We start from the raw sequence: 12,136 nt of genomic DNA, 5'->3' as shown, positions 1-12,136 counted from the left end.
CCTTAAAGAGATTTCATTGGGCACATAAGATGAAAAGAAAAAGTCAGTGGAAAAGAAGAGGTTTGAAGGCATCACAGAGATATTATATCCTAAAATATATGAAATATATTAGAAAATATTAGAAAATATATGAAACATATGAAATACATATAACAGCTAAGGATTACAGAAAAAGCACTTTAAAGATGAAGTACACCCAGAATTTCCAAAGATAAAGCCTGCTTGAGAACAAAATCAACACAGAGAAAAAGAAAAGCAGAGGTGAGAAAATAAGAGACCCAGAGTTCTAATGATACTGTTTTGAATACTAGCATCCAGTAATGCCTAAATGGAACTACCACGCAGTCTTAGCATTTACATGACCTACTATATTCCATTCCTTTTCTTTGTGTAAGCTAGTTTAAACTAGTTTCTTTCACTGATTACTGAAAGAGTTCTGATTAATACTGCAGTATCAATATTTTAACTCTGCATACTCCTTGCACTAACAATTTCACTTCTAAAACTCCATCATACAGAATTGCTCACCTATGTGCACAAAGATTTACATGCACACACATACACATACACACACATACACATGCATAAACGCATACACACATGTGCACACACATACACGCACACACATATATATGGATGGATGTTAACTGAAGAAGCAGCATTATAATTAGCACAATCTTAAGAAACAAATCATCCATCAACAGGAGATTAATAAATATATTACATATGCACTATGAAATACCATGTAATAGTACTTTTACTCAGAATGAAATGGGTTTTGAGCAGGAGAAAGACATAGTTTGACATATTATAAAAGAATCCCTCTGATATACTAAGATTAGACTGTGGTCAAATGCAGAAAAAGCAGGGTCAGAAACAGATGTGTTAGGATGCTACTGCAGCAATCTAGGCAAGAGACAATGTGGCTCAGACCAAGGTATTAGTGGTCGTGGGAGTGGGGAGAAGTGGTGTGATTGTATGTGTGTGGCTACATACACATACAAATATATACATACACACACACATAAAGATTTGCTGATTGGCTGGATGAAGAATATAAAAAAAAGGAAGGAATTAAGGATGGCCCACAGTTTCTGGCCTGAGCTGTTAACAATGGAGTATTTCTATCTGATGGATGTAAAAACTGAATCATTAAGAGATTTAAAGACCTGTCCAAGGTACATTAATAAAATGGTGGCGTCAGTAGAACCCAAGTCTATCTGAATACAACTCTTAATCACTATACTTCACTGCCTTATTTATCTAAGGACTATTAGCATCTGTTAGCATGCTCAGTATGATAGCATAATATTTTCTTAACATGAACTAATAAAAAGTACTATATATTATATCATATATTAGCCAAGGAAAAATATTTGTTAACAATATGCTATAATTATAAGATTTTAAGTCACCTTTAGTCAGCAAATGGTTTAAGACTGAATGGCATTTTAATTGCCACTGAGGATTATTATTGCCCTCTAAGATAACAAGCTTCATGAAATATCAATACCCATTACACCAAATTTCCACTACAGGAAAGAACACAAGCAAATTTGTTATTTGTGCTAATACTTTTAAAAGAAAGCTAAAGTGAAAAAAATACATCTATGCATATTAAATTTCTAAGTAATCCATATCACACTTGAATACTCTTCTCCAACTTGAATGAGTACACAATGTATGATTCTTGGACTAGATTCTGGAACTAAATTGAACAGACAATGAAGCAAAACTTTCTAAACATTTAGGTCCCCTCCATTCGTTTCATATAGGCCTGAGCACCTTCATACTTTAGTGCATTAATAAAAAGTACGTTTTAGGAATCTCTGGCAGTTTACTAATATTAGATGAAAATCGAGGAGGTAGAAATTATATCTTAAAAGACACTTTTATGTACATCAGTTGAGCCACAAGAGACAAGAGAATTATGAATCATATAAAACACAGGTATAGCAAGTATAAAGAATGACAGAAATGTCAAACATGCTTTGGAAACATTTAAAATTAACCCATAATATCAAGCTAACTGCTTCAGCTACAAAGATGCTACTGTCATAATTAAGCAGAAAAGACCTCACTTTACTCTTCAAGACCAGAAACCTTTGTACTTCATCGTCATTTTAAAATATCTCCTCATATGTAGCTGTATACTAGCTACACCTTTTACAAAGTAGTCACCTACCATTCCTCGCTGGTCAATGTCTTAAACTTAAATCATCTAGAAATGTTTAAAAGGCAGAGGATTATTATTTACAAAAGGGAAGAGGGGCCAAAGTAATATATAAAACATTTTTTTAAGTGACCATTAGACTATGTAGCCCTTCTGCCACATTCTAATTTGATTTTTCTAGTCAGATAACCAAAACTGATAGAATTTTGGACATTAGTTCCAACTACAGAGAGCAACCAAACTCATGAAAGACTGAGACCAAAAATGTCGTCACCTCCTAAAATAAGTTATATAGCTGCTTCCTACCTTCTGCAAACCCAACTTCCTATCTCTCAACTCCACACTAATCCCTGTGTACACACTAAAAGTAAATTAGAATTATCCAAAGTATTTCATAATAGTGAACTCGAATAAAAATAGTGAGAAAATTTTATTTGACCATTTATATCAACTATTCACATAGTTAACTATGTGTAGCTATCTTATCCTCTAAAAATAACAAACTTAAAAAAAAGTCATTAATAATGAAAGTGATATTTTAAATTTCTAAAAGAAACACAAATGACTTAAACAGCCAATTCTAGTACACTTAGTGAAAAACATGCCTAAGTTTATTAAGCAGCTAAAAGGGAAAAAATTGTAACATAAACGACACTGTTCTGATGTGAGGAGGTATAACAGTATATCAAGAATGAGTTTACTGACTAAAACAGAATAACCAAATTCAGGCCTTTATTTGTCACTAGACATAGTTTAGGAACTCAAGCTATGGAATTAACTTCAAACAAATTCTGAAAAAAATATATTAAGCTTTTAAAATATGAGACATAAAGTCTATTTTTCTAGTATCTTTAAACATTCAACTGGAAAAGACTCTAGAACATGTGACTTAAAAAAAGCAGTCATGACAAAGTTCCTGTATTACAACATGGGAATTTAGCCTTGCCATCCCTCATCCTTTAAAACAAAACAAACAAACAAGCAACAACAACAACAAAAACACCAAAAACAATGTAAGGGTTATTTCCTTTCCCATCCATGAGGTAAGGAGTTAGTTAATTCTGATGAGCTATGGCCCTAGAAGTCTAAAATTTAAATAGTTATACCTAGTGATGGTAAGTAATACAGGGAAGAAAATCTAAATTTCCATGGTCAATGAAACGTAAATGGTTTACTGATTGTTATAACATAGTGTTATGTTCAACCTCAGTTTACATCAACTGAATGCTAAAAATGTTTATTTTGATTAAATGTTGAAAGAATGCTATAGTGGAAAAAACATGAGTTTTAGAGTCAGAAATTAGTTAAAACAAATACCATATTTTATTATATAAACTTTGACAAGCCAGCTTCTCTGAGTCTTGGTTTTTTCATCAATAAAATGAGAATAACATTGCCTCAACAGCAGTTTTGTATTAAATAATTTAAATCAAGTATTTAGTAAGAAGACTGTTACAAAGCAGTGCTCTGTCACCATTAAGTCTCTTCCCAATCTGTCTCCTGAGTGTCAGAATCTCCAATTCAGTCTCATGCACCAAGCCTTTTACTCAGTAGTGTGCTGGTAAATGTGTTACTGGCTTGGGCAGGGGAAAAAAGCCCGGATTATAGCACTGGTTTATAGCACTGGCTGATTTCTGGGGTGCAAATACTCCCACATAGCTGATATCTAGTTACTAACATGAAGTCAACTAAATAGAGTTGGAAAGAGATATGCGGTAGCACAGGATTGCTGTCTGTCTCATTACTGTTTTATTTTTTCCACAAAACTTTTACATTTCGAAATTATCTTGCTTAACTGTTTAAGTATTTACTGTCTGTTTTCCCTGACAGAAATATAAGCACTATAAGACAGGAATCTTGTCTATCCTGTTCTCTACTGCAAAGTCAATGTAATTGGAAAGATTCCCCAAATTAAAGAAACTAAAATGTAAATTTTAAAAAAAGACTACTTCAAGCAAACACTCACACCCTCAAGTTCAGTAACACTGCTCCTTTTGTTTGGAAAAGGAAGAATAACCATGACCAGTAAACTACTAAATGCTTAAACCTAGCTCAGACAATAAAAGTGGGCCAGGAACAAGGACAACATTTATAGATGTCAAGCTGGAACACCATACTTATAAAACCCAAGGCGGGCAATCTTATCATTCTCAATAATACACAGGCAGTTATTTTATGGTTCTAGAAAAGGAAACAAATACTATTGTTAATAAGTCATGAATTACCCACTGTTTTATTAATCCAGCTTGCAAGCCCAGCCTTCTACACCTTGAATTTACTCTACCTGTACGAATTAACATCCGCAAACATTCTATAGAGTTGTGATAAGCTGCTTCATGAATTGGCATCCATCCCCTGTTATCCGCAACATCGATGCTACATCCCTTTTTGAGCAGTTTTCTTAAGATTTTAACATTGCCTTCCCTGGCAGCAAGTCCAACCATGGAGCATGTATCATTGTAAGCCTCCGTAAAATCCATTCTTTTGACCAGTCTACAAAACAAGGCAAAAAGAAAACATTATAATCAATAAAACAACACTGAACTCATAGAGATTAACAGATCGAAGTGGACCTATGTAGCATCTCTCACATGACTGCTGAGGAAGTCTGAAGTGGAGAAAGTGACCTGTCACACCACAGACCCTGCTAGAGTCTAACCCAGGAGTCTCTCTGGTGAATTGGGATTCCTTGGAATGTTCTCATTAAAGACATCAATGGAGTTTTGAGTGTTTATTTAACCTCTGGAAAAGGTGTCTGAGCAGCTTCTTCCTACAGGTTTCTGCTCCTACTCATATCCCATCAAAATGTACTCACTAACTCTGTTGATGAGAGAGCTAAACACTTCCAGTTAATCCTAAATGCATACTCTATTATGCAGAGATGGCCATCTAATGACCAGCAATGCTCAGCCTCAAGAATTAATCTATAGCTCTCTACAGGAAAAAGCTAAACCCAAAGAGGCTAAGGACATTTATTGAAAAAAGCAAAGTTAAGTCGTAATACTAGTTTTCCTGCCTCTGCTGGTCCTTTCCAGAAAAGACTAAACACTCAGCTTCTCCTTCCTTGATGAAACTGTCCCACTGACTGGATATACTGAAATGAATAAAGAGAATCATAAAAATATGAGCCCAGCTTTCCTACACCACCAGCCCAGAAAGTTCCTCACAGCATTATTGCCCTCTTCCTCATCATCTCCCTTCAAAATTCATTTCAAATACCCCTGGTGTCAGTGTCCAGTATAGCTGTCAGTATATAACTCTCACGAAGACAATTTCTTGTTAGTCACACTTATGAGGCAGGTTGAGCTAAGTCCGATTCAGGCTTCTCCCAAGGGGTAGTCCTTCTCAATAATACTCCCATCCCGTATTAGTTTTTTCTAATAATCTTAGGAAGTAATTCAGGAAATATCAACATATCTAGTCCAATACAGGTGAAAATTTTTCTAGAACCACATTCTAAATAATTTATCCAGAAAAGGAAGGTTTGAGGAAAGAGATTTAAAAAAAGCACACAGCATTTCCAGTGGTAAATTTAAACTTATCCATGGCCACGTTTAATAATAAAGCTATTATAATAACAATTAAGCTAAATATAACTGCAGAAACTGATTCTTTACTGAGCCAAACAGTTAAAATTAGACATGGATTAATCTGATCGGATCAACTAGTCCATTACTAGGAAAGTGAAGATATTTATTACAGAATATTTAATTATTTAGTTGACAGTTATTTACTGAGCACCAACTAGATATCAGCAATATGAAGGATATAACGATATAGACACAGATTCTATCTCAAGTTATGTATAGATTCAGAAATGATAAATATATGTTATTCGAAATAAAAGACAGAAAATGCCAAAAGAAAAGTACAAATAAAAAGTCGTAGGTAGTCAAAGGAAGAAGAAACTACTTCAACTTGGTGAGGTCTATGCTGAGCTTTAAAGAATAGGGAAGATTTGACAATGAGACAATGGACAGAAGGAAAGACATAACCAAAATTATAGAAATGAACAAGAAAAAGTAAAGAATAGTGAATAAGGGAAACAATTGTTTCACTTTGTAAGGAAGAGTAAACAAAGAACAGTAGAAAAATGAGGTTCAAGATACAGCTGAAGGCTCTGGAGAATCTTAAATGTTAAGCTTACTGTTTTGAACTATGTTAACTTCTAGTCCATTACATCCAAATTTCACCCCAAAACACACAAACGAATCACATGGTCTAGGGTAATTTATAAGCACTCCAACTATTACGGGAATTTTTTCTATGTAGTAAAAACAAATACAAACAAGAATACTGTTCCAAAGACATGAAAAACAGCATTTGAGTCAAAACAAATATGAATCTTTTTCAATCTTTTTATTGGCTTTTCTCAGTTACAAAAAAATGTTTATAAATTCAGATTAGTAAGCAATACTAATTTTTTCAGATGAAAAAAATACCAGAACTGGGAAATATTTTGAGCTTCTTATGGAAGAAGCCAAAAGAAATGTACTATAACAGGATCATTCCCTTCAACCCTTAACACCAACTAGTTAACATGAATGAATATAAGACCTCCTTTTACAAAAAACCTTCCTATGTTCTAGACTAAAAGAAAGTACAAACAACTCAATGTGATGTATATACCTGAACTGGATCTTGGATTGGTGAAAAATACCAGCTACAAAAAGCAATTTTGAGATAATTAAGAAAATTTGAATATGGAATACATTTGATGATGTAATTATTGCTAATTTTCTTAGATGTGATAACGGCATTGTGGTTAGTAGGAGAATGTCCTTATTCTTAGAAGTATTTAACAGTGAAAAACCATAAACATGCAACTTACCTCAAATGTTTTAGATAAAAAGTATATACAAAGAAAAAAGTAAAGCAACTATGGAAAAATATTAATTACTGGATCCATGTGGACGCTATATGAACGATCCCTATACTTTACTAACACTTTACTAACATTTTTGTATGTTTCAAATTTTTCAAAAAAGTTGGGGGTGGAGGAAAACTAACCATCTTAAGCAACCTGGAACTAGAACTTGGGAGAAAATATGAAAAGACTAGGTTATTCTTAAACTAAGTTTTTCTTTGTAGCAGTTTCCTGCTGATTTCTTAAGAACACAAATAATATTCTTTGAACCTGGCTGTTTTTGCATTCTTTTATAAAGCTAAAGACCGTGGAATAGTTAGAAATCCTCAAAAAAAGAACAATCATTTAGTAAGTCTTTCGTTTTCACATACAGAAATGCAGGCCTGATAGTCTAAGTGAGCTTCCTAAACAATATTTTAGAACAGTAGGTCTAACCAGCAGATCTTAGCATTTTTTTTAGAATCCTTGACCTATGGGAAAATTTATAAAAGCTATAAAATTTCTCCCCAGAAAAATGAACAGACCCCAAACTGTGTAAAAATTTCTGGAGATTCCTCAGATAGCTTTCAAAGCCTGTAAATGAGCCAAGATCTTTGCCCATTCTTTTCTGAGTGAGCTGCTGAGAATACTAAAGACGATAAGTTTCTTTTGCGTTTTGCGTGTAAAATTTGCGTGTAAACTTTAAATATGCAAGAAAATTTTGTTGCAATAGTAGCTCTTGCACAAGCATACACTTTCTGCCTTTATTTGAAAGATAAAAAAGCAAATGATTTTTTTAAATGTACGTAAAGTCAAATACGGGTCATGTTCCCAGCTTGTGCTCCTTTGACTTCTGTAATATGGGCAAGAACCCCGATTTTCAAAATGTAACAAAATGTCTTTACACGTGCCAACTTCCGTACCCATATATCCCTTCTCGGTTTCTAGACCACATGCAAGCCAGGACTACAAGCCTCTTTTCTCGCACTCTCCCCGGTTCGAAAAAGGGAGATAACTCGACCTCAGAGCCACGAACCCCAGAAAAGGATTGTGGGTATTGTAGTCCGCGCACGAAAGGAAGGTTAGGGTAATTTACAGAGGCTGCAGAAGAATCTATTGCTTAGCATTCAGAACGTCAATGTTTCCTGATACCCTAAACAGGGAAACAAAAAAAAATAACGTTGACCAAGTCAGCACACGTACCTCGAATGCAAATCCCAGTGTGCTTTGCGCAACCAACCAGGCACTGAGGCTACTGCGCAGCCGGTAACTTGCCTCCGGCAAGGAGCACTCCCGGCCCTCACCTCGGGGACTACAGCGGAAGGGTTGACCGCAGCCGTGTGGAGACAGAGGTGCAAGGAAAAGATGTGGGTTTTTGGTTACGGGTCGCTGATCTGGAAGGTAGACTTCCCCTATCAGGACAAGCTGGTCGGATACATCACAGGCTACAGCAGGCGCTTCTGGCAAGGCAGCACAGACCACCGCGGGGTCCCCGGCAAGGTGAGCCGCTAGCCAGTCCCCCACACTTACTGTCCCTGAAGCGTTCCTCCCCAACTGCTGACCCATCTTCGCAGGACCCACATCCCAACGCTTCCCATGTGGGTTAGGGACGATGCTGTTATATCTATTTATCTTGCTCGGCCACCTGCCTCCCACCTCTCCCAAACCTAGGGCACTCATTCTGAAGCCACTTCAGATGCTGTTGGTTAATTTCCTTGAGGAGGCGAGCAGCATGGGCACAAGCACACAAGCTCATAAAAGGCTGACCCGCTGGCAGGGGGCCCCATCTCTGGGCAACCTGTGCCCCTCCTCCCCCGCCTGAAAAAAAAAAAACGGCGGGAAAATCAAGCTTTGAGTTACCACGGAGTTGAAATACTAAAACCAACTTGGAATACCGCTTTTTAGAAATTAAGTGTGTTGGCATTTCTGCATTCTGGCAGACTTTCATTGGTTTGAGCTCAAGCGTATATGTTATTTCTGGGGTTTCTTTATATCTTTACAAAGGTTATATTTTATGACACCTAAGGTCACAGAAGAACTAGTTTCCAAAATTACCTCACGTTATTAAGGAGCTTACTTTGATCACTTTGGTTGTCGACTACTAGCAAAGTTAAACGAGTTCCTGGTTACTTGAGTAACATCATTATATCCAGCGTTGTTTTAATGTTTCTTTCTCCATGGTTCTCCTCTACATTATAAATGTGAAATGTTAAGTTCTTTGATTCATTCTTCAGTCAGTCATGCAAAGACATTCATCTCAATATGTTTGTACAGAGAATTAGGAGCTCACTGTTTATGGAAATTAGCCTTGTATTGGCTGCAAAGCAACTAATCTGTAAGGAAAACTTAGTTTGGGGTAACTAATAATGGGATAACTTGAACATTTGTTTTAGTTAACCTAACTTTTGGAAGAGGACAAAATTTTTAATTACATGGTCTCTAAAATACAATGAATGTTGTATAAGCTTAATTACCATTTTTTAAAAAGATTAGTATTGGTCCAAAAGCACAATAGCATATTTTACTGCTCTAGTCTCAACCAAAATGTATGTTTCTTACACAGCACATTCAAAGAAACTGTCAAGTTAATACAACAAAAAGAGGGGAGCTCTAAAAGCCAGTATCTTTTTACTTAAATTTATTAAAATATAGGACAGGAAAGTTTGGGGGGGGGGGAATTGTCTTGGCTAATAGTTTTACACCCACTTTTATTTTAAGAATCCATCAGAGCAAATTAAAGTCTAAGTACTAAACATTTTTTTAAGTATACTGGTCTTAAAAAAAAAAAAACTAGAAAGAACATTATTATTTTACTTCACATTTTTTATTGTAATGGATCACTAATCTTATATATTAACTGACAAACAAAAATACAAAAGCCTACAGCAAATGAGAAGAATGACATAGACACTATGTCATAGGACTGTTTTTTACAGCAACATATGCTCCAAGTGAGTCATCATTATGTATGAAATGCGATATTAAACAAATGTTAGACTTATTCCCACATACTGCAATTGACATTTGTGGGAAAAATACCAAACTTACTAGCATCATTAAATTATGCTTTCTTTTTGGCTTCATTAAACTCTAATTTCTTCATATATTTAATCAAGTATCTCATTTATATATAACTAGCAATTTCTCACCAAATGAAGGATCTATTCAAATGTGAAGATTATTTCACATCAGAGAGAATAAAAATTACAATTTCAAAAAGAGGAAATGTTTTAACACAAGAAATAATCATGAACTTTTACTAAATCCCTAACTTCTAGATCAGAAACATTACTCATTACTCAATAAAAGCTCCCATCATGACTCATATTTCACAACATCTTCCAATTTCATTCAGCTTGAAAGACCTTCAGTTTCAATCCCCCCAAAAAATCATTTAAGTGCATTTATATTGTTTCTCAATAACAATATATTTGTATTTTAGGAACAAAAGAGCTTAAGTTTTAGAAAATATATCAGTAGTACCAACAGTCCATGTCTGTTTCATCCATAAAGCAGTCACAGGGATCCATTTATTTTCTTTTAAAATGACTCTCTATATAATGCTGTTTTCCATAAGTCTAAGACTTTACTACCCCTCCTCCTCCTTTCAACAATTACTACTGGGCACTTACATATAAGTGGAGACAGTATGCAAACAACAATACCTGATAAGTGCTATAAAGGAAATGAATAAAAGGATCAATGAGAGTTTGGGAGGGGCTGCTGCTGCTTCTCTACTGCTGCTACAGTTGTCTGGGGAGTCAGCCAATCCTTTATGGAGAATGCCAAGAGGATATCAGAGGGATATGAAAGAAGAAAGGGCATGCCACACTAAGCACCAGTATATCCAAAGATATGAATGTTTGTAAAAGTAATAGATAATTCAGTACAGCTTGAGGGAAACGGGTAAGAAATGAGGTTTGTAGTTAAGTCATGCTAAGGAATTTTATTTTATCCTGTGTAATACAACCCTGAAAAATTCAAAGCACGGGAATGAGTGGCCCAATTTTTGCACCAAAAAGTCGTTCTAGGGCCAAATAGAGAAAAGAATGGAGGGAAGCAAAATTAGAAGCAGGCAGTGAGATCCCAAAGAAAGCGACAGAGATAAATTGGAACCAGATTCAGAAGATAAATCAGAAGACAGAGCTACCAAGAATTGAAGACTTAGCTGAATGTAAGGGGAGGCATGGAAAGGTGCAGTACAGAACTTGCCACCTGGACCACTAACATTTCTTACTCAGAATCTACCTCCTTCTCACTTTAACTTCATTTACTACCATGATCTTCCCCAAACACTTCTTTTATCATGCCAGTCACCTGTGACTCAAGTGCTAGAGTAGCTCCTTATTTCCTATTTCTCCCAAATTTTAACAGCTTATTTTCCACTGTCTCCTAATTTCAATTCCGCTCTTTGGCTTTTCGAATCTAACTCTCTCCTATTTCTCATTATCTTTTTGCATCATCTTCCCTACATGCGGGACCCTCTGCTAAAGTCAGACATTTAGCTTGGTATGATACTGTCTCTAGGCCCTCACTTCTCAATCATGAGTCACAGTACCCTTTTACCAGAATTTTGTCTTCCTTTCTGACCACTCAAGACTTGGAATTCTTACTGTACTTAATAAATACCATACATCTTAGCACTTAAGTATTCTCTAACTAAATTTCACATGTTAAGTTCCTATTCCAGAATTACAATATAAGCTCTTGGAAGTAAGAATTAAAGTTTTGTGTTCTCTACAACACAGAGTAGGTATTCAATAAATAGCTCCTAATTAATTTTGAAATCAAAAATAATAGGGAAATACCTACATGACCCATAGCAATATAGGTATCCTCATTGTAGTATTATCTTAAATACAAAACAAGTCAAATCTAAATGTCCAATGAAATAGCACAGGAAAATTTAAATTATAGTTCATTGATGACAGAATATCACACAACTATTAAAATGTATGAGAAGACTAACAAGAAAATAAATAAGAAACAAAATCCCATATATTCCATGATTACTAATTATCTATACAAGTAGACAAAGACTAGAAGGAAATAGCAACAAGGATGACACAAATATATGAATGATTTAGGCTCAATATTTGCCAATGGGCATCAAGTAA

The 12,136-nt window shown here is 35.2% G+C and overlaps 2 protein-coding genes across 3 annotated transcripts in view; one reads left to right on the top strand and one right to left on the bottom strand.

Annotated features, from left to right (window-relative positions):
* ASB3 (ankyrin repeat and SOCS box containing 3) overlaps positions 1 to 12,136 on the bottom strand; it is a 90,842-nt gene that overhangs the window by 59,679 nt on the left and 19,027 nt on the right. Inside the window, exons 1-2 of one of the 2 annotated variants that reach the window (XM_023532871.1) lie at positions 7,943 to 8,010; positions 4,458 to 4,666 (exon numbers count right to left, since the gene is read on the bottom strand). In XM_023532871.1, the coding sequence (XP_023388639.1) occupies positions 4,458 to 4,666; positions 7,943 to 7,974 (241 nt within the window). In that variant the 5' untranslated portion in view covers positions 7,975 to 8,010. Of the gene's footprint in view, positions 1 to 4,457; positions 4,667 to 7,942; positions 8,011 to 12,136 lie in introns of those variants that run through there. The other variant, XM_011363966.2, reaches the window with a different exon arrangement.
* CHAC2 (ChaC cation transport regulator homolog 2) overlaps positions 8,270 to 12,136 on the top strand; it is a 9,115-nt gene continuing 5,248 nt past the window's right edge. The window contains exon 1 of the mRNA XM_011363965.2: positions 8,270 to 8,519. Within this exon, the coding sequence (XP_011362267.1) occupies positions 8,385 to 8,519 (135 nt within the window). The 5' untranslated portion in view covers positions 8,270 to 8,384. The remainder of the gene's footprint in view (positions 8,520 to 12,136) is intronic.

This window comes from Pteropus vampyrus, unplaced genomic scaffold (genome assembly GCF_000151845.1).
Source record: "Pteropus vampyrus isolate Shadow unplaced genomic scaffold, Pvam_2.0 Scaffold91, whole genome shotgun sequence".
In the NCBI taxonomy this organism is placed as follows: Eukaryota; Metazoa; Chordata; class Mammalia; order Chiroptera; family Pteropodidae; genus Pteropus; species Pteropus vampyrus.
Note: the sequence above shows the minus strand (reverse complement) of the source record. Positions and strands in the feature narration are given on the sequence as shown.